Source organism: Triturus cristatus, chromosome 2_2 (genome assembly GCF_964204655.1).
Source record: "Triturus cristatus chromosome 2_2, aTriCri1.1, whole genome shotgun sequence".
In the NCBI taxonomy this organism is placed as follows: Eukaryota; Metazoa; Chordata; class Amphibia; order Caudata; family Salamandridae; genus Triturus; species Triturus cristatus.
Genome location: NC_140582.1, coordinates 615,396,324 through 615,417,209, shown reverse-complemented (window position 1 = coordinate 615,417,209; position 20,886 = coordinate 615,396,324). Strand labels below are relative to the sequence as shown.

General features: G+C 40.3%; 1 protein-coding gene across 1 annotated transcript in view; it reads left to right on the top strand.

The window, feature by feature from the left end:
• The window catches only part of SPOCK3 (SPARC (osteonectin), cwcv and kazal like domains proteoglycan 3), a 1,171,449-nt gene that overhangs the window by 1,122,176 nt on the left and 28,387 nt on the right, over positions 1 to 20,886 (top strand). Inside the window, exons 7-9 of the mRNA XM_085641793.1 lie at positions 7,874 to 8,095; positions 13,837 to 13,899; positions 18,127 to 18,264. Coding sequence (XP_085497919.1) covers positions 7,874 to 8,095; positions 13,837 to 13,899; positions 18,127 to 18,264 — 423 coding nt within the window. The remainder of the gene's footprint in view (positions 1 to 7,873; positions 8,096 to 13,836; positions 13,900 to 18,126; positions 18,265 to 20,886) is intronic.

Genomic DNA, 20,886 nt, shown 5'->3' with positions numbered 1-20,886 from the left:
GGACATGTTCGAAAATATACAGCGTGAGAAATACTGATGTTAGTAGTAATTACAACTGCTCAAAATTCGTCTAAAATCTGATCGGAGAACAGTAAGTGGCATGTTGTGCTTACCCTATTACATCATTCTTCCTATACTACACCCATCAGTGAACACCAAATATGATCAATTAAAAAGAAAGAAGAATTCATCTAGAAGCCAGAGAGGGGAGAAATCACATTTTCTTAGCTAATGACATAGGCAGTGATAGAAATCACATTTTCTTAACGAATGTTTTAAGCAGCAGTAGAAAAATAATAATCAGACAATGTAATCAAGGAATACCAATGAGTTACTTGATAGTAGTTTGAACAACATTGTCTGGAAAGTTAGTGAAGAAAAGGGTAGGGATCCCGTTGTCCCTTGTAGACATGGTCCCTTCCTTTCCTCCTGCAAAGAGAAGAACACAAAGAAAAGGATAAGAAGGAAAAATATTTTTTAGCACTTTCTAAACCTTTATAACGCATATTTGTGTATACGATTAAAGAACATCAGCATAGCAATAAGATGTAGCATACACAAGGTTCTTGAAAGATAGATATTTTCTTAAAATACAGAAAGTACTCAAAACGTTATTATGGGTACACATGCATATACCAGTAAAATGTTAATTTGCTCATTCAGTTTGTAAGTGGATTGACATCTCCTCGTCAATATTATGTCCATTAGGGAATTTCGTACACATACCAATAATGTGTCTCGATTCTCTTTGTCTGAGTCTCAGTATGCAATTTCCACCTCGTTTATTCGGTAGAACTTGCTCTATCCCATAATAAGAAAGTTTCTTACAATCTGAAAAATGAAACCTTTCAAAGTGACGGGCAATAGGATATTGCTTATCTTTGTTCGTTATCGCCCTCATGTGTTCCATAATCCGTTTTTTTGCCATATGCGTTGTACTGCCCATGTACCTTAATTTGCATGGGCATTCCAACACATAAATTACATAAGTACTGTTACAGTGATGTCATTTGAGATGTCATCAGTGATGTCATGAGTGATGTCACTGACCATGTCATGAGTGATGTAATATGTGACGTCATCAGCAGTGGATTGCGGGCGCGCGAGTTATAGTTAGCTGAACTAACTATAACGGGGGAATTTCATTGGTTTTTTAAGAGTGAAATGTCCAGCTAACTATAACATGTGTGAAACCTATGGTTTTTTCAGTGAATATAAATATATATACATATATATATATAAAGCACCGTCAATGAGTAGCTCCTTAGTTAGGAATAGCCCTGAAGTGATAGCCCCTAACACTTGGTTGGCACAATGTAAGGGTTTTAGAAAATGTCCCACGTGTAAGGCATGTCAATTTGGCTGCAACAAAACTCAATATTGCAGCCCATTCAAGCAAAACCCTATTCTAATAAACAAAAGACTAACTTGTAAGACCGAATTTGCTGTCTACGTGCTGGAGTGTCCCTGTGGGCTCAAATATGTTGGAAGTACTAAACTTCCAGCCCACAAGAGGATACTCCAGCACGTAAGAGCAATCAACTGCAAAGATCAGACATACCCAGTCGCTATGCATTTTGAGCAACAACACGATAGCAATCCCACCTATCTTCAGTATTATGTAATTGATACTATATTACCACTTAAACGTGGGGGTAATTGAGAAGCTAAATTGCGCTTACTTGTAACCCGGTACATCTTAGAGATAGATACGAAACAACCTTCGGGATTGAATGCCAGCGAAGATTTCCATACTTGTCTCTGAGATAGTTTACATCATGGAATTCGGTTATGAAATGTGGGCTCACATTTTACAAAGTATGTTTACAGCAGCGATCTAATGTATATATGATTAACCATGTAAAGAATGATAATTTTTCTGGTATTGGACATTGAAGATGTAAGCTGATCCTCTTTTGTAGAATTTGTAACATTTTTATCCAAAAAATCTTTTTTGCACATTATTTTGCACATATTTAAGATTGACTAAAGGGCTTTAAATATCATGGTAATAGATCACAGACACGAGTCCAAGAAGGCCCACTTGGGCAAGATTGTTCAGCATATAAGCAGCACAAATGAATTCACACATTAACAGCTGGTTGAGATCAACAAAGACATGAATAGACACATTTACAAAACATGAACAAGCGATTTTAGCTGTATTTCGAACCAATTGGTAGAATTTACAAGATTTCAATTGCTATGTAGTCTGTTTTAATTATAATTATGGAACTATTTCCAACCATTTAACCAACCATGTCTGTTGCTGCTTTCTTTTAACATATTGTGATTTTATAGCAAATGTTTTTAGTATTTAACAGCATATATATTTATATATTTATATATTTATTCACAATTTAATTTACTTATGGATTGTGTTTCAATGCGTGATATTTGTATATACAATTGAATACCATTTGCTGCTTGAAGTAACTTTTCAGTTACTATGCATTTGCACTTTGACATTGTGTCGTCATATCCTTGTATTTATCCCTTTAAAAGTCATGATTTCATTACGCAATACGTCATGTGATCAAGACCCGAGTTAGGGTTGAAACGCGTAATGGCAGATTTGCTTGGCACGAAATAAAATTGGAATTTGCACTGACTTTTGGTGGTCCGCTTTTCGTCCTTTGGTCCGAGGGAGACTGGTGTTGGTGGCGAATTTCGTTTATATATATATATATATATATATATATATATATATGTTTTCGATCCTGATAGCGTCCAACAAACAGGCACCGACACCGTGAGTATATTCAGCAAAGAAGGATTTATTTCCAGATGTGGCACAGACGCGTTTCGGCGGGAACAGCCGCCTTGTTCACTGCATCCAATTCACAAGTGGTCAAACATGATTATTTATACATAAATGTCTCGTCACTCAACTGCGGTTGTCACAGCAACCAAACAAAAAAATCATAGACATAGTGAAGGTCATGTTAGAGTTGTTACTATGGCAACCACAAGAAACCGACCTGACGGGTTTATCGTGTCAGAACAAAATTGAAAACAGAGATTTTTTAAAAAAAATAAGGAAAACACTGTAACATTCGTTTATAATTGCATGATAACAGTGAAAATTAAGAAAAACCAAATTGGTAAAAAGACCAGATGGTGTAAAATTATTTTGTATAATACATATTATAGATGTAAATGTCGGTTGTTGGTATACACCTACTCAAGGGATTCCTCGCGGAGAAATGTATACGTTTAGAATCTACTACAGTTATGACTTCTTTGTTATTGAAACACATGTATATGCTTGTAACAGAAACAGTCTACTTAACGGAATGGTTTACATAATAAATAACCAAAACGAAAATACTTGAACCTTTATGCGTAAGGCAAGGAGTATGTATACTAAGTGTGTGCGTGTATTAGGTATCATACCAGAGACTGTTTTTTGGTGGTAATAGAGCCCAAGTATATATATACAAACATATATACACACATATATATATATTTACAATAGCCAGCTGGCAGTCGATGGGAACCCACTGGAGGGAAAGAATTGCCGCAGCGCGCACTACAAATCCCAGGATGCAAAAATGAAAACACTCACCTATGAGGTCCACCAGAGGGCAATAAAAGGATTATGCAAATCGGTGCAAGTGCATGCTACGGAGACCCTTGACTGTCAGGCTTCCCTCAGATGAAGGAGCAGCAGCTCCGAAACGCGTAAGGGATTACTGAATTAATTGGGATGTGAAAGCCGGTTCGGAAATAAAAAGTTCTGTCGAACTGTCCTTTGTGGAGAGGCGTCTTCAAGCTTCAGGGCAACCTTTGAATAAAATAACCACGCGCAGCCTGGCTGTGGAAGATTGCACCACTAAAGAATTTCAGGTCTGTAGGTTTCAAACTACTTGAATTCCTACCAGCAGCACAAAGGATTTGTCAAGCACAGACCGGGCTCACATTCTGAGGCCCGCTGGAGGGCTTGTCAAATATTTACAATAGCCAGCTGGCAGTCGATGGGAACCCACTGGAGGGAAAGAAGTGCTGCAGCACTCAACGCCTCATCATGGGTAGTACATGCAATATAAATTCAATTGCAATTGTAATAATTCAAACTATTAGGTGCTGAAATAATTAGGTTACACAAAGGGCCTGATTACGAGTTTAGAAATGAGGTGCCAGGTCTGCCCTGCTGCCGCAACCCCAATCCCATGGTCAGGCCGCCCACCAGATTACGTGTGATTTTTGTGTCTATTTTTCCCTTTTGTTTTTATTATATTTTTTATTTTTCATAAAAAGCACAGCAATTAATCATATATTTCATTTTACACTGGGTACATGAGAAGAAAAAGAAACCAAAAGGGGGAAAAAAAAAACCTAAATAATAAAAGACTAAAACATAATACAGCATAGATTTAGAGGTACATTGCAAAAAAGAGTAAAGCTAAGTGCATTCCTTTTTCTTTAGACTATAAATCACAAAACTAATTAGCTCGTACAGTACTACCTTGTAGCTCTTCCAATTCTGTACAGGACCCCAAATACGTTCTCCTAATATCCTCCCCTTCTTCCCTTTCCGATCATAAATTCCTCTTTCGAGGTTGAAGATTGAAAGAAGCCTGGAAATCCATTGCTGAAAGGTTGGTGGGTTAGGATCTAACCACGCCGTGCAGATACAGATTCGTAAGACCGCCATAGATAGAAATATAAAATATTCTGAGGTCCTTAATGCTGCATCTTCTTCCCCAATTCCCAACAGGATTATTGCTGAGTTAAGATGCAGCTTAATTTTTAGAGAATGGATAAAAAATTTCTCAATTTCTCCTTTTAAATTCATCAGATTAGGACAGGTTGACATCATATGGATCAAATCTGCCTCATTACACTCGCATCTAGGGCACGTAATTCCCTCCCGCCCGCCCCATTGGGCGATTTTTGCAGGAGTATAGTATAATGAAAAAATAATTTTATAGTGTTGGGCCTGGAATCCTGCTAAACAAAGAACAGTTTGTACCAGTTCTAGCGACCTTTCAAAAACCTCCTGTTTTATACCAAGTTTATCTCCCCATTTTTTACCATGTTTTTCAATGTCATCAGCCTTTAATAGAGCCAGATCAGAATATATTTTCTTAATAGTACATTCTTGACCCTTTTTTAGTGTATCCATAATTTTTATTGGGGAGAACCCAATCACCCCACCTGTCTTCTCCTTTAAAAAACTACGGATCTGTAGATATTTAAAGAAGTGTATTTTATCCACCCCATATGAAGCCTGGATTTCCGCAAAAGAAAAGATTCCCCTTACCCCCATAATGTCTCCAAACTTTTGGATTCCCAGTCGCCCCCAATCTGCCATAACTCTATCGGAAAAAGTTTCCGGAAAATTGGGGTTCTTATATAACTGTGTATAGTAATGTATCCTACCAATACCTATTTTCTTCCCTAATGCCCTCCAAATTTTATAAGCTGCCAAGATTGTCTTGAATCTAGTCCGCTTAAAGTAGCTAGGTTCTTTAAATTGTAGAAAACAATTAGTTGCTTCTTCTCCTAACAATAGTTTGTATATCTCTGGAAGACCATTTGATAGTTCCTTATCCTGCGCACCAACTAGAATCCCCATATATTGTAGAGCTGCAGCCCAATAATACATCCGAAAATCAGGAACTGACCAGCCTCCTCTTTCCCTCGGGAGTGACATAAATCGCATTGCTCTTCTTGTTTTGCCATGGGCCCATATAAATCTGTTAACCAGATGTTCTAAGGTTACAAACCATCTTTTCTCAAATTCCAGAGGGATTGTCCTGAAAAGATATAGAATTTTGGGCAATATTATCATCTTAACAACATTAGTACATCCAACTATTGATAAATGGAGATTATTCATTCTATCCAAATCTTTTGTAACTTGTTGTATAATTGGTTTGATATTTCTCTCTACTAAAATATCCAAATCTGCGGTTATAACTATACCAAGATATGTTGCCGAGTCTACCACCCTAGAATCATCAATCACAGTTAGCTTATTTTTCACAATTTGCGTTTTTGTTTGATTAAGTGCATATCCAGAAACCGACCCGAAGACTGAAGCTTCGCTTTCAATTGCCACTAATGCTTCCCCAGGTTTAGAGGTTATCACCGCGATATCATCTGCGTAGGCCAGTATCTTAGACTCCAGTCCCTGTGATATAATTGGGTGTTTTCCTTCAATGGCCTCTAATCTTCGGATAAGTGGATCGATATACAAAGCGAAAAGCAAGGGTGAAGATGGACAACCCTGCCGTGTACCACGCTTGATCGCCAAAGGTTCCGTATATCCGCCATTTATTTTTAGATGAGCCATTGGATCTCGATAGAGAGCCTGTATCGCATTTATATATCCATCTCCAATCCCAAACCAGCTTAAAACAGCCCATAAATAGCCCCATGAGACCCGGTCAAAGGCTTTTTCAGCATCCATTAAAATTAAAGCCATAGGTTCTCCCGAGACTATTGTGGAGTCATGGGTAGTACATGCAATATAAATTCAATTGCAATTGTAATAATTCAAACTATTAGGTGCTGAAATAATTAGGTTACACAAAGGGCCTGATTACGAGTTTAGAAATGAGGTGCCAGGTCTGCCCTGCTGCCGCAACCCCAATCCCATGGTCAGGCCGCCCACCAGATTACGTGTGATTTTTGTGTCTAGAGGGCTTTTTTTGACGTTCCCACCACAGTGACCTGAAAATGGGCACCACAATGGGAACGCCAAAAACAGTTCCTGCATTAGTTGGACTGAAAATTCCATGCCGTGCAGGAACTGGGGTGCATGTGCACAGAGGGTCACATGTTTTGCCCCCATGCATGCACCTCATGGCACGAGGAAGAAGGGGGCCCTATAGGGCCTTTTTTGTTTCCGCTCCACCACCGAAAACTGTAGTTGAGTTGAAACTTGTAAGAAGCTCGGCCGGAGAGAGGCAGTCCACCAAGCATATTACTGCGTCCTGGTATCGAGCGGGCGGAAGACTTTGATGAATGTGTGACTACAAGTCCCGCCCCCCCACCAGGACTCATGCCGTGAGGTGTACTAGTACTTCACATATTAAAGCTTTCAGAAGTCCTGAATGCCATTTAGAACCGTGAGTTAAAACGGTCGCAGACTCCACAGGTTAGGATGCGCCTTAGCGTGCGTACACCGCCGTGGTAGTCCCCCCCAGGTCCTGACGAATGCTTCGTCCAACACTTTTAGAAGCAGAAACATGTTGACCTCTTTTCACTCAATCTAGGATGCACCTGGTCTATTATAACTAGTTTTTACGCATCCGACAGTTTCTTTTAACTGTGTCCAGTTTTCCACCATTAAAATCGTTTCTGGATAAAATTCTCACACATTTTTAAACTTCACATTTCACACTACCACCACTTTTTCCACTGTCTCCCCCAAAAAACCAGCTCCCTGTAGTTCAGGCGTTGCAGCACACCGGAGAGGCATTTGGCCTCTCTGGCGGGAACCCAATGATGAAGCATGTCACCAACTAGGTTGGTGAGTGAGGGTTCTTTTGAAACACAGTGAGCACTTTTTTTATGCTAGTTCATTCTGAATTCAGGATTCACTCTCTGTTGTTTGATTCATATAATCCAGGGGGATTAAGAGTGGCTCCAGTAGCTTCCCTCCCTCTCTTGTTGTTGATTTATATCCTCAGTTTGTATGACATCTTTATGCATTATGAGTTTTGTGTTCTTGATTTACATCTGTTAAATTAATTTGTTGAATGCAATGATTTGTAAGTGGAAAGCCCAGCACGCAAAGCATTATTTTTTTAATAATATGGGGTGTAGTGGCCACCACCATGCGTGATTGAACATTGAACATTGAACACTGTAATCCATAACATTTACTAAAATCAGCGTATTGTTGTTTATTACTTTACAGGGTTTGACACCAGCATTTTGCCAATCTGCAAGGAGTCTCTAGGCTGGATGTTTAACAGACTTGACACAAACTATGACTTGCTACTGGACCAGTCAGAGCTTGGAAGCATCTACTTGGACAAGAATGAATTGTGCACAAAGGCTTTCTTCAATTCTTGCGACACTTACAGGGACACCTTGATATCCAACAATGAATGGTGCTATTGCTTCCAGAGACAGCAAGGTAATGCATTACTATGAAAGTGGTAGTAGGTGCAGATTAGCTGAATTTAAAAGTCTTTTGAAGTACTTTGCAAATTGAACAGTAGGGTGTATCACAAGTTTCAGCTTTGTAGGTTGATGATAATACATAAACAAGAGAGCTACAAAGATTATGTATGTTGGACCTGTCCCTTTCTGCAGGGCTATCCCCAAGCCTTTTTCTCCTGAATAGTTTTTTGACCTGTTTGTATTGGCTTTATAACTCAGGGTACTTTACTTCTGCTAATCAAGGCTAAAGTGCATGTACTCTCTCCTTAAAAAACTTGGAATGATTGGTTTACACCTGTTTGGCACATTTAATTTACCTGTAAATCCCTTGTACAGTGATATCCCATATGCTCAGGTCCTCTACATTAAATAATTCTAGTGGGCCTACTGCACTGCTTGCGCTCCCCTCAGAAGTAGAGTTTCAAATCAGTCTCAGGGGTCTGCCAAAGCAGGGGCTGCATTGCTACAGTGAGATTCCATTTAAAGTTACTTGTCAAGCCAGAATCTCCCCTTTTACGACATATAGGTCATTCCTAAGGTAGGTGTTGAGTAGCCCTGTGGGCAGGGTGTTGTGTAGGTAAATGGTAGGACATGGGCCTTTATTGTGTGGCATGTACTGATAGTTAGAAACACCCTATTTCGTTTTCGCCACAGTAAGTGCTGCTCTTTTCATAGGTTAGCATTGGGAATTCTCTTACATGTATGTAAGTGGGATTTTCCAATCTGAAAGGAGTAGCATTGGCATGTTTGGTATATATGGAATAGTGGTGATAAATCCTGCTTATTGGTGTCGTGGATTTTTCATTACTATTGTAGAAATGCCACTTTTAGAAAGTGGATATTTATATGTGCTTATGACTCTTTGTGCCTTGCACCCTGACTCCAATCCACGTCTAGGGCACAGTGACAGCTAGGTTTTAGCCATACTTTCCAGACAGCCATCACACAGAGAGGTGGGGTGTAACAGGGACTTCCTGGGCTGTGAGAGAAGAGGCGGGCGCACTTACATTTGTGAAGGCTGTGTCCTGAACTCACAAAATGGGCTTGTTTACCACCTACTGATGTCTGGAACCAGGGCTAGGGTTGAAAGGGGAGTTGTACACTTTTAAGATTTCTTTTGAAGTTACCTCCACTTCAAAGACATTTTCAGTATAAGTACAGCGACTCTCATCCCATGTTTTTAGACACTGCGTGGACTTGTAACTAGTTGCTGCTGGCTCTCCAGACTGCACCATGCCAGAAGGATCAGTTCTGTTGCCAGGAAGAACTGCCATTCGTTTGGCTTGCTTATTGTGCTGACCTGTAGCCTGCAAGAAGGAGTGCCATTTTGCTTCAAGGACACTGATGTTCTGGCCTGCTGCTATTCCCCGCTTTCGTGCTCCCCAGTTGTTCTCCAGGGAATGGGTAGTGTGCCCCTTCCCAAGTTTTACTTCCTGCACGTGTTTTCAAATCCTTGACTGTATCAGGTCATGGTGAGTGCTACTTGCAGCTATAGAAGCAGGAAGTGGTGGACCCTTAGGTGTTTGGAAACTAAAGTGGGGTGATCCCTCCAGGTTCCTCCATTAGTGTGATGAAGTGTGTTCCCCTTTAGAGCGTGTGTAGAGTGCGACTTAATGCACTCCTCGCCATTGCGGGGCATACTATTTGCTTCTGGCTATACGTGGGGGACCCAGCAGGTCGCCCTGCCAAAGGGGACAGAGTGTGTAATTCCCCCTCTATTTTCCTTGAGACATACTGTTGAGGGCTTTAGAGAGTCAGGTATCAGTACGGGGAGGACCCTCGACGGAAGTCCTGATCCTGCTTGCCTCTGACTTGAAAATGACCATATTAACAGTAGTACATCACGCAAGTGCTACGCAGGTGCGCCTACCTCATATGCAGAAATCGATATGCTAGGGGTCAGAGAGTACGGTAACCCCACCAGAAGTAGTGCAGGGGTTCCTGTGCCCCCAAGGGCTTATTGATGTGGATGTTTGTTTCTAGTGGTAATACTGGATTTCTGTATTACTGGGGATGTTTGGCGGTCGATGTATTACCATGAAGTATGGTGAGGCTTTTTAAATTTTCATGTGTTTTCTCTACCTGACCAAACTGCTGCATTTCATGCCCTGATGTTATGATATGTGATGTGTTTACCTTGCATTGTCAGGATAGCGAGTATTATTTTGGGATTTGCCTTTTATGCACAGTGAGCGTGTTTTTTGTGACACATGCAACATATGTCTTGATCTTATTCCTTTAACTGTGATGTTTTGACAATTGCCTAGTTGGCAAAGTGATTATTGGTTTATGTGCTTTTGGTCTATGTTTATATGCAATACAGAAACATATTTTATATAATATTGTGTGGAGTCTCTTCTGTGGTGGGTTCATTGTGTTACTGGTGTGAGTGTGTTGCCTCTTGGATAAGCCTAACTGCTATGGCTAAGCTACCAAGGGGATGAGCATGGGTTATCTTGGTTGTGTAACTCCCTTACCCTAACTAGAGTGATGGATTCTGCCTGGCTTAGGTGCATTCCCTAGCCAACCAGATTTCCAATTTGTAACAATATAAATGAAAGAAACCAAATTTAAAGGGCAGACTTGATAGAAGCAACAATTATATCATTTTATTTCTATATCTTGTAATTGATTTTTATATGCTTCGAAAAAACATGTCCCTCTTTTCCATGAAAATATATACCAAAAATTCTAACATTTCTTCAATTATGAAATATTTAATTTGAGGTATTTGACATATCACATGCCAAGCTTCAGAAGGAGAGAAAATGCTTTGAAGCAGGAGAAACTCAATCATTGTGGGATGCCCATTGAATAGTTTGACGGAAGGGATCCTGCTGTAGTAGAAACAAAAATATTCCACATGAAAGTGCATGCATTTTACATGGACAAATGCAACGTCAGTACTCTTGGAAATATACAACTGACACATTTTCATAAGTTCTCCTGGGATACATTTCGAATTGTTTAAATTCTCAAATTTGTTCTGGATGTAACATTAATGGAACAGAAGCAAGTCTCAGCTGGCCCTTTTATGAATAGGCCCAAAGTAATGTTTTCAGAATGACACTGTCTTTTGTCATATTCTAATGCTGGTATTAGGACCGAGAGCGCAAGCTCAGCATAACATTACAATCTACTGTTTTATCTTGAATAGTTTCATTATGTTGAATGTGAAGACATATCACATGGCCTGGCATTGCCAAGGCCTTCTCCCCCAAAGTCCAAACTCAGCCACATCCATCCAACCCCTACCCCCTCCAAGACATAAACTATGCACAATTCTTTGGATTAGGGGCCACAAATCCCAGTAGTATTTTATTGACAAATATTACGAAACGCACATTATTTTAATTGTTCATACTCAGTATTGATACGCTCCATATTTACAGCATTATTCAGACATGGTGATGCATGCCTAACCTTAACAGAGACAGATTCCTGCCACTATCTAGACATGCTCCTGCATATGCCAGTGTACCCCCTTCAGGCCAGACATGGCTTGGGCAATGGAACTTGAAAATAGGTGCCCCGTGGGAATGATCCACAGGGCGAAATTCAGCTGCCTAAGACCCGCAACTGCTGCAGCATGACCTTCTTAGACCACAGACACGCTCTCAAGGCTCGGGTGGAAGCGTCAGCCTATTCAGCTGGAAGCCTGGAGACCTCAGCCACCAAATAAAACTCAATTCACAGAATCTCTATCATATTGGTAGACCCCAATGTCTTGCCTTGAGCCAGTGGTCCTAGGAACTCACACATCAGCACCTGGAACATTCACAAGGCCTCTGTGCAGTGCCCTGATCCAGGTCAGAGGCTAGAGCAGTTTCAGAGGCCAACTGCCATCTTCCTTTGGCTAGCCATTCCTTATTAAATAGGTATTTTATCAAGATATCGCTGCTAGTGGTATGTGTATGCCCATGCTTGCACAGATTTCAAACATCACTGGGCCCGATTCACATAGAAAGATGAAAATCTGAACATGTAGATTTAGCACGTCACTTGAAAAAGATTTCCAGCTTTTTTGTCAGATGTACATCTGTAAAGTTGTGACCAGTCCAGACATTTCTTTTTCCACGTGTATACTTGTAAGTGTTGTACAGACATGTATAGTGTAATACCTTTCCTTTGTGCAGTCACACTTATTTTTTTCCACAGAGAAAATATTTTTCCCCTTGGAGGAAACCTCCCCCTACATTCCTACCAACTTTTTAGATGTTTGCTTTACCTGCTTAAATTGGATCTTCTCATCTTTATGTAGGAAGCAGAGGTCAATGTGAGTGGGGTCCATTTGGAACAATGGAGCACATTTACTATTACTTCATGCAAAGAGGCATAGTAATGCAAATTGCTGCAATGCATTGCATGAAAGGGAGCGAGCAGAAATGATCCATATTCACAAAGATATGGACCATTTCTGCTTTCCTTATGCTGGCACACTGTGTGCTGCCTAGCACCAATACAAGAAATGCCTGTACCATAGCACAAGTGTGCCTGCATTATGGGCAGGATAGAGTGTGTGCAGGAAGGTAACCTTCCTGCACAAAAAAACCCTAGAGGCATATTTGTCTTCTATATGTGCTGCAGAAGGCAGCACACATGGAAAGAGGAGGTAGCAAGTTGAAATTAATATATTTCTCCTCAATTACGCCTATGTTGGGTAGGCACACCATTTTGGCACAATCCCAGGTTAACAAGTCTTTGTAGATCTGGATGTGCATCAAAATACATGGGAGGATGAATGGGAACACCCATGCTTCACCCATTTAATGCCGACCCGACACAAAGAAATACCCACAGTGCTCTGCACTTTGCATTTACGAAACCACATAAAGCTACACCCAGTAATAAAACAATAAACTGAGCCAACTTTCCAAGCATTTTTTATCTTGCCAAAACAGTTACCATACTTTCTATTAAAAGCAACCATTATTGACCCAGTCACTGTTATCCTTGATGTGCGTCAATCTGAAAGGAAAGGGGGAGGTCTCTTGAGCGCAGGCACAGACAGTCAATTAAGGTACACGCCTGCTAACTGTGGTATCTTTTTTAAACCACCCTTTAGCTCGGCCTCCACTCACTGACCCCACCCCCACAGTTCCCATACTTTTTTATGGACTTTGACCGCTAATGAGCAGGGGTTGGTTAGAGGTATTCCCAAACTCTTCTGGAATACCCCCATTAAAACGCTCAATATCCACTTTTTTACCAGGATATGGAAAAAGGAGGAAAGGATTTAAGAGTGTAAGGCTATCTTGCGGGTATTCTTTGCACACTATTCAAACTTGTATGAGTAAATGACTGTGTAAATCCGGCCCATTACCTCCTCTACTTGTTGTGGGACATGAAATAACATGTTATTCCATGTCCCTAGACGTTGCATACCAAGTTCCTCTCCCCTAAGCTATATTTTGATTCGAGCACTCTCATTTAAAGCTGAATTGACACAAGTCCTGAAATGGACGGGGATTTTGTTGGGCATTCAGTAGCTCGATTGACAGAAAGTATCTCCTTTTCACAATACACAATGGGAAATGCATGCACTGAAATGCAGCGGGCAAGCAATAGCCACTGTCAGCTGGAAGATGGGCCATATTTCTCTTTGAGGCTGAAAGGCAAGTGCATGCTTTGACAGGCATGTAGAAAAACTGTTATTCAGCTTTCCGCTTATGATCAGCTGTAATCTTCTTCAATAACATTTTAATGCCGTTTCAGACCCACCCTGCCAGACGGAACTCAGCAGCATACAGAAGCAGCAAGCGGGAAAGAAACTCCTAGGTGAGTTGTACATCATTCTTTTGAAGGCTTTACTGCTGAGATAAATAACGCTAGTGGAACCGAAACAGAAAATCAATATTAATCCAGCGAAGATATACCACACTGAATCCAACCAGAACAATTTATGACACGTTTTTTTAAAGCTATTAAACTTACCTTTATTACCTTACCGAGTGAAAGATATTACATCTGTTTTATCGCTGTAATTGAATGCGTGCTTTTATGGGTATTGTAGCAAAAAGAAAGACCAAAGCAATAGTTGGTTACAGAACCAGCTGACAAGTCAACGTGAACACTTTTTTGTATTTTTCTTGTGTTGTATTAGATCAATATATTCAGCTACAAAGCGAGAAATAAGTACAAAAAATCGGAAAAGCCATTTTTGGGGATGCTGAGAACATCTTGGCGCATTACAGTGAAATAATCGCTGTCATTGTTTCTATGCCTGCCATCTCCAAACCTGAATTGCATATGATAGTGTAATTGCATAGTTAGTCTTTCACTCTTTTTCTCCCTAAAACAAAGCTAATTTGTAAATCGGGAAGTCTCTTTCCTTACACCTTAAATGCTCTATCCCACATTCATTACACCACTCACTCATTTTTAAAGGGGACGTTTGCCTATTGATTATATGTTGTCTAGCCTGCATTTACCGCAGGAAAATATGTAAGCTTGCACTACCTTGTCAGCGACTGATACAACATATGATGGCGCTTGTTTTCTTTAGCTCTCTTTAAAAATTTCAATAAACAGATTTATAAAGGAAAATCATAGATTGTTGAAAAAGGCACTGCTCATTTTGCGTATATGTGGACCACATTTGCACATACAGCACTCTCCCATTTCTCTGACTTCACCATTTACTTGAGACTGCAGAGTATACAGATAGATTCCTTTTGCATTTTCAGCAGTCATAAGTGCTACTTGTGACCAAAAATTCTAAACATTTTCAGGGTCTGTGACAGGGCCGGACTGGCTGTAACGGGCACCGGGCGTTTCCCCGGTAAGCTGCCGCGGTGGGAGCCGGTTTTGGGCCCCTGGCGGGCCGTTTTTGTTACCGGGGGTCGGCAATATCGGCCCCCTGAAACAAAATCGGCCGAAACCGGCCCTCACAAACAGCTCGCTGCACCCCCTCAGGCCCCCCAGGGGGCCGGCCGAGCATTGCCAGGGCCGGTTTCAGTTCCCAGTCCGGCCCTGGTCTGTGATATGGGTTCACGTAAGCCATTTTTTGGTCATATCGGTGTATCAAATGTGGGCAAACAGTACTAGATAATGCTGTTACGCATCTTTCTCTAGTGCTGGGTGGGAAGTAAGAACTGTGGTCCATGCAAGAATTAATCTCCTCTTACGCTCATTAGAATTAAACATATTGGATGAGCTTGATTGATCCAAAATGATAGTAAATGCTCTCACCATATACATGAAAGTTTTCACTGAAAGTTCAACCGCTTGGGGTAGCTGTGTGCATTACAAATTCATATAATAATAATAATAATATTGAATTAAATGTACAAGTATGAATAACATAAAAAGAATGTCTGCAAGAGTCATGAAGTCTACAAGTGTCTACCTAGCTATGAGGATCATTGGCAAAATTTCAAGACATTCAGAAAGGAATCCTTATCAAAAAAGTATTTACCTAGCGATGGTAGGAGCCAGTAGAATAATGCGCTGCAAACTTGAGGATTGAAAATAACACTAATCACTGAGAGACACTTGCTGGTAACCAGTGGTTACGTGGAATGGGTTGAAAGTTCCTTAAACCATGTGGTAGCGTGGGTGTTACGATTGATACCACTGTATTGTGACTTTCATTAGATTGGCAAAATCTGAATAACCTATGTTTTGATTTTGACTTGGCTGTCAATCCTTAGATTGACAGCAGAATCTTCTCAGTTGTAAGGAATTCTGGAGTAAATTCCACTGTTGATTGTCACACTTCCTATATAAATGGGAATCATTTTCCATTACTACCCACCTCTGACTCAGCATCCAAGTGTTATTTAAATCTAAGGTCCACCAGTAGCTGAAAATTCAAAGGTTACTGAAGCAAGCATTGTTTTTCTACGACACTTTTCTTGAAATATTAAAAATACCACTTCTATCAGAAATTAAAGAAATCAAATTCAACCCCGTCCAGTAAATGAATTCAGAAGAGCTTGTGATTCAGTAATACAATGTAAAGGATAAAGGAATAAGTACAATCTGTAGTCGTACTGAATGTGTTTTGTGGCCAGAAATAGTTGGAAATAAGTCTCCGCTGTACATCAGCATTCACCAAACGTGCCTGCTGACCAAATGTGTGTTTCTGATTATCATTTTTGTTTGAAAAGAAGGACTTTAAACAGATTATTAAAAAGGTAATCAGAAACCTCACTCACTCTGCTCTGTTATTTACAGACCTAAAAGTATACATGTCTTGCTGAACAGTTTGATTTTTACGTACCTTCGGTACTATGTTTCACCTGTGCACAGCTAATGATCCAGTGAGTGCTTCCCCAATTTCATTTTTATTTTCAATTTAAGGAGCAACATAACATTACATTTTAGTTTTGTAAATGTGTTTATATGTTCATACATTGAATGTGTGCCCTCAGTTTAATGCTTTTGAAAGGGCCAAGCCCATAAGTCCTGGACCTTTCTAGAGTTACAATCCGATGGTTCTTTTTTGCAGCATGAAAGTGCAAAGGGGAGAAAAGTAATTAGGGAAACAATCAATTAACCAAAAACATCTTTAGATACATTATAACTTAAGGGCAACTACTTAAGTTTAGTTAGATTTATTGCAAAGCCAGAAATAACTGGGTATAAAGACACCTAAATACGAGTGTGTATAAATACAAAGGAATTAGCATAAAGCCAAATATGCGCATCCAGTTTAGATGGTGCAGCATAAGCAATGCAATTAGTCCAAGAAATAGAATACAGAAAATCAGGAATCATGAGCCCAAGTTTCCTTGCATTTAGGGTCGGTGAGTGAAAAGCATTACATCTATCCCTTCTCTAACACTAAGGTGACATCCCTAAATAAAACATTTCAGAAGGAAGGATAAAAAGTGTCAGCAAGTGGAGTCTTCCAAAGAAGTCTCTCCATGATCAAGCTACCAAAGACAGAGCTTGTTCTAAGATGCTCTATCTCAAAGCAAGAAAGAAGTGGCGAGCTATCCCTAATTCGAAGACCAGTTATCCACAGGTAGCACTCCCATGGTACAATGTGCATCACACAAACTGCCCTGGGTACAGTCCTGAAGGTTTTTCACAGTGTTGACTGTGTATTTCCTTGTTACAATTTGACCTTGGTTCCCAGGCCTTCTCCTGTGTGAATAACAAAGATTTTCCTTTATAGACTCAAGCCACACATTTGTAAGTTGTAACTTCTTCTCCTCGGGCCTGGCTAATAAAACTAAGACATTATTCTATCTAACAAGAGCATTTCTTTCACCTGCAACACAAAACATGAGAGAGAACAGATTCCATAGTACCCATGAATTTTAAACTGTTAATTCTAAAGCAAGAGTTTTCAGGAACTTGCATTTCAACCTTACGAAATTGAGCTAACATAAGAAAGCATCATATAAACTTTACAAATTCACATAACATTAAGGCACTTTCAACTAATACATTTACCTACATATGAAATGGCATGATTAATATGGAAATTGAATCACTTGAAAAGTTGTCATTTGAGCAACACAAATTCTCCATGTTAATGGTTTCTGCTAGTTACATTAATTTTCTAAATTGATTCTTCATTCTGCTTCTCAATGGCCTAAATACATCACGTTTCCATGTTAATACATTTTAAAATTCTAGTACTTCACTTTAATGCAACAAAGGATTATATGCAGGTGCGAACTACACATGATTATAATGAACCCCTACAAATAAAGTAAGATTTCCACTCTTATCACTTTCAATAGGGTTGTTAGCTGAAAAAGTTATTTACAGAGTTGTGCCTCACAAGAGTGTGCGTTTTTTAACTTTAAAGATAATAAAAAGAAAATGGTACAGCACAGTATTGAACCTAACTGTTTCCACGCTTTGAAGTATACCAAAAAAGTCCAGAAACAAGTGTCTGGCCTGATGCTATTTTGACGTAGATACCAAAGCCGAAAATACAACATAAGACACAGTGGTGGTGTTTTCCTATGTCTACGCTGATTGTGTACAGTAGCACCCTATAAATTAGAATATCACATATCATTTAGTAAATATATATCTTTTCAGGAAATTATGTTCCAATGTGTGATGAAGATGGATACTACAAACCAACACAGTGTCACGGAAGTATGGGGCTCTGCTGGTGTGTTGACAGATATGGGAATGAACTGACAGGCTCAAGAACAAATGGAGCTGTGGACTGTGGTAAGTAAAGGCTTTCTGTTTAGGTATGTTTGTATTGATCAGTGTTCCTCTCCTAAACGTGCCATGTTGGTTATTACAGTCTTTTAAATCCTTTTCAGCATTCCCAACTTTTAACAAGCTCAAGGAACCACACCCTAAGTCTTAAACATTATGGCGTTATAGATTGACCGGACATAACCGGAAAGTGAGAGCCAAAGACCCTGGCTCTGCTTCATCATGCCTCTCCATATAAGGCAATGACACCATTTAGGGCCACCTCTCCACGTGCTGCTGCAGGGCTTTTGCTCCTGTTCTCTCCTTGCTTTTTTCACATTTTGAATGCCTTCACCTTGCTCTTCCCTTGTTTTCATTGTTTTCTCCTTGCCTTTTCCCCATTTTTTAGTGCCTTCTCCTTGCTTTTCCCTTAATTTTCATTACTTTCTCCCCCTTTTATTGAGAACATTCTCCTTGCTTTTCCTTTCGATGTCATTGCTTTTCCATTGTTTTCCCATTTTTGAGTACCTTCTTGCTTTCCCTCGTTTTCATTGCTTTCTTCTTGTTTCTTCCTTCACTCCTGCCTGCTGCCTTTTTCCCATCTAAGCCTGTCCACCATGTCCAAATGCCGCCCTCCTCCCAGAACCTACTTAATGCAGGCCGCAGCGTGACACCATTGAGCAGGCCCCAGGCCCAGTTCTCCCATGCTGTTGCATCGCTATTGCTCCTGTCTTCTCCTTACTTTTCCCCTGCTTTTTGAGTGCCTTCTCCTTGCTTTTCCCTTATTTTCACTGCTTTCTCCTTGCTCAATCCCCTGGTTTTTGAGTACCTTTTCCTTGTTTTTCACTCATTTTCACTCCATTCTTATGCTTTTTGATCCCTTTTTTGAGCGCCTTCGCCTTGCTTTTTCTTCATTTCACTGCTTTCTCCTTCTTCCCCTGTTTTTGAGTGCCTTCCTCTTGCTTTCCCCTTTTTTCCCCTGATTTCACCTTGCTTTTCCCCCATTTTGTGAGTGCCTACTCCTTGCTTTCCCTTCGTTTTTATTACTTTTTCCTTGTTTTTCGCCTGTTTTTTGCGTGCCTTCTCCTTGCTCTCCCCTTGTTTAAAAAAAAAAAGCAGAGAACAGATCTGAACCTTGAAACCATCATGGGTGATTACTGCACTCTTTAAATCCTTATTTGATTGAATGATCGATCCTTGAATGTATGTATGTGGTATTTGTTTTGTGCAAACTTAGCAATAAGGCAGTGGTGTGCTGCACAAGGTCTAAGGCAAAGGTACAGTTTGTGACTGGAGGTGTAGATAATTTCTGAGAGGCGACGTGGACCATTCATTCATTTGTTTCATAAATTATAGCAGATCTGGAGCAGTCATAATGGATGATGGTGTTGTAGTACCTGCCTCAGTGGTCAGATAGAGAAGACCTGTTGCCTCTTTTTTTGGCACTTCTTCATCTTTAGTCTGATGGTGTCCTGGCTGAGGCTATGTGGAGCTTGTCAGCCACTGCAAATGGTGAACTTGTCCGCCAGATAGGTAGGTTGCCAGCCATGATGGCTTTGTAGATGATGCAGCCTGTTTTGAAGATGGCATGGACTGCCACAGGGAGCCTGTGGAGTTCTCTCAAGGTAGGGGTTATGCTATCATATTGCTACAAGGCACTGATGACCCTTGCTGTGGGAGAGTTACATTCGGGAAACCTGTGCACTAATCGATGCTGGGCATGGCCACAATGTGGATGAGAGAGATATTCTGATTGCAATGAAGTAATGGTAGAACCCATTCTGATGTAAACAATAGAATGCAGTCTTCCAAACATTTCTTCGGGTGATATATTATAGATCACAATCAAAGAATAGTACAGGTATGGTATCAGATTAACATTGGCAGATTATCACATTACATATAGTGTCAAAAAGCCCTTCGTTGTCTCACTGGAGTTAATATTAGAAAATCTGTACCCCAGGAGGCAATATTTTTGTAAATAATATTTAGAACACATTATTTTGTGTCTTCATATAATGTTCTGACATAGAGCAATATTCCCAAACTGTGAATATTTTCAAGGGGAACTGGAGGAGACTCCAATTCCTCAGTATAGATTAAAAGTAAAAGAGGTATGATTGGCAGGCCTTTGGAGCAGGATTTCATTTTGGTCCCCCTTAAGGCAGTGCCAGATATTTTGCATCCAGGGGTGAACATATGAGATCCAATAAGAAAAGTTGCAGATGTTTTCTGATTTATCATAATGCTACAGCTAGAACTGTTTATCATCAACATAGATATGCTAACTCATTTTGTAGATGTGTGAGATACACCAAGAGCAGGCCAAGTAAACATTGATTGGCATTGATGGCGATTCCTTTTGGGTATTTTATAGAGGGATAGGCTCAGTTTTACTTAATGGAATGGTTTTACAAGAACCGCGTAAATCAGATCTGGACAACAACGCACACAACAGCAAGGAACTCTTCAACATCGTGAAAGAGCTATCCAACCCCAGCGCAGGAAACAACGACATCACCCCATCGCAAGACCTCTGCAACTCCCTCGCTTCATACTTCCACAACAAGATCGCGGACATACACAACAGCTTCAACAACCAACCAACGCACACCATGACCGAACAACCACCCCCCACCACCACCCTCC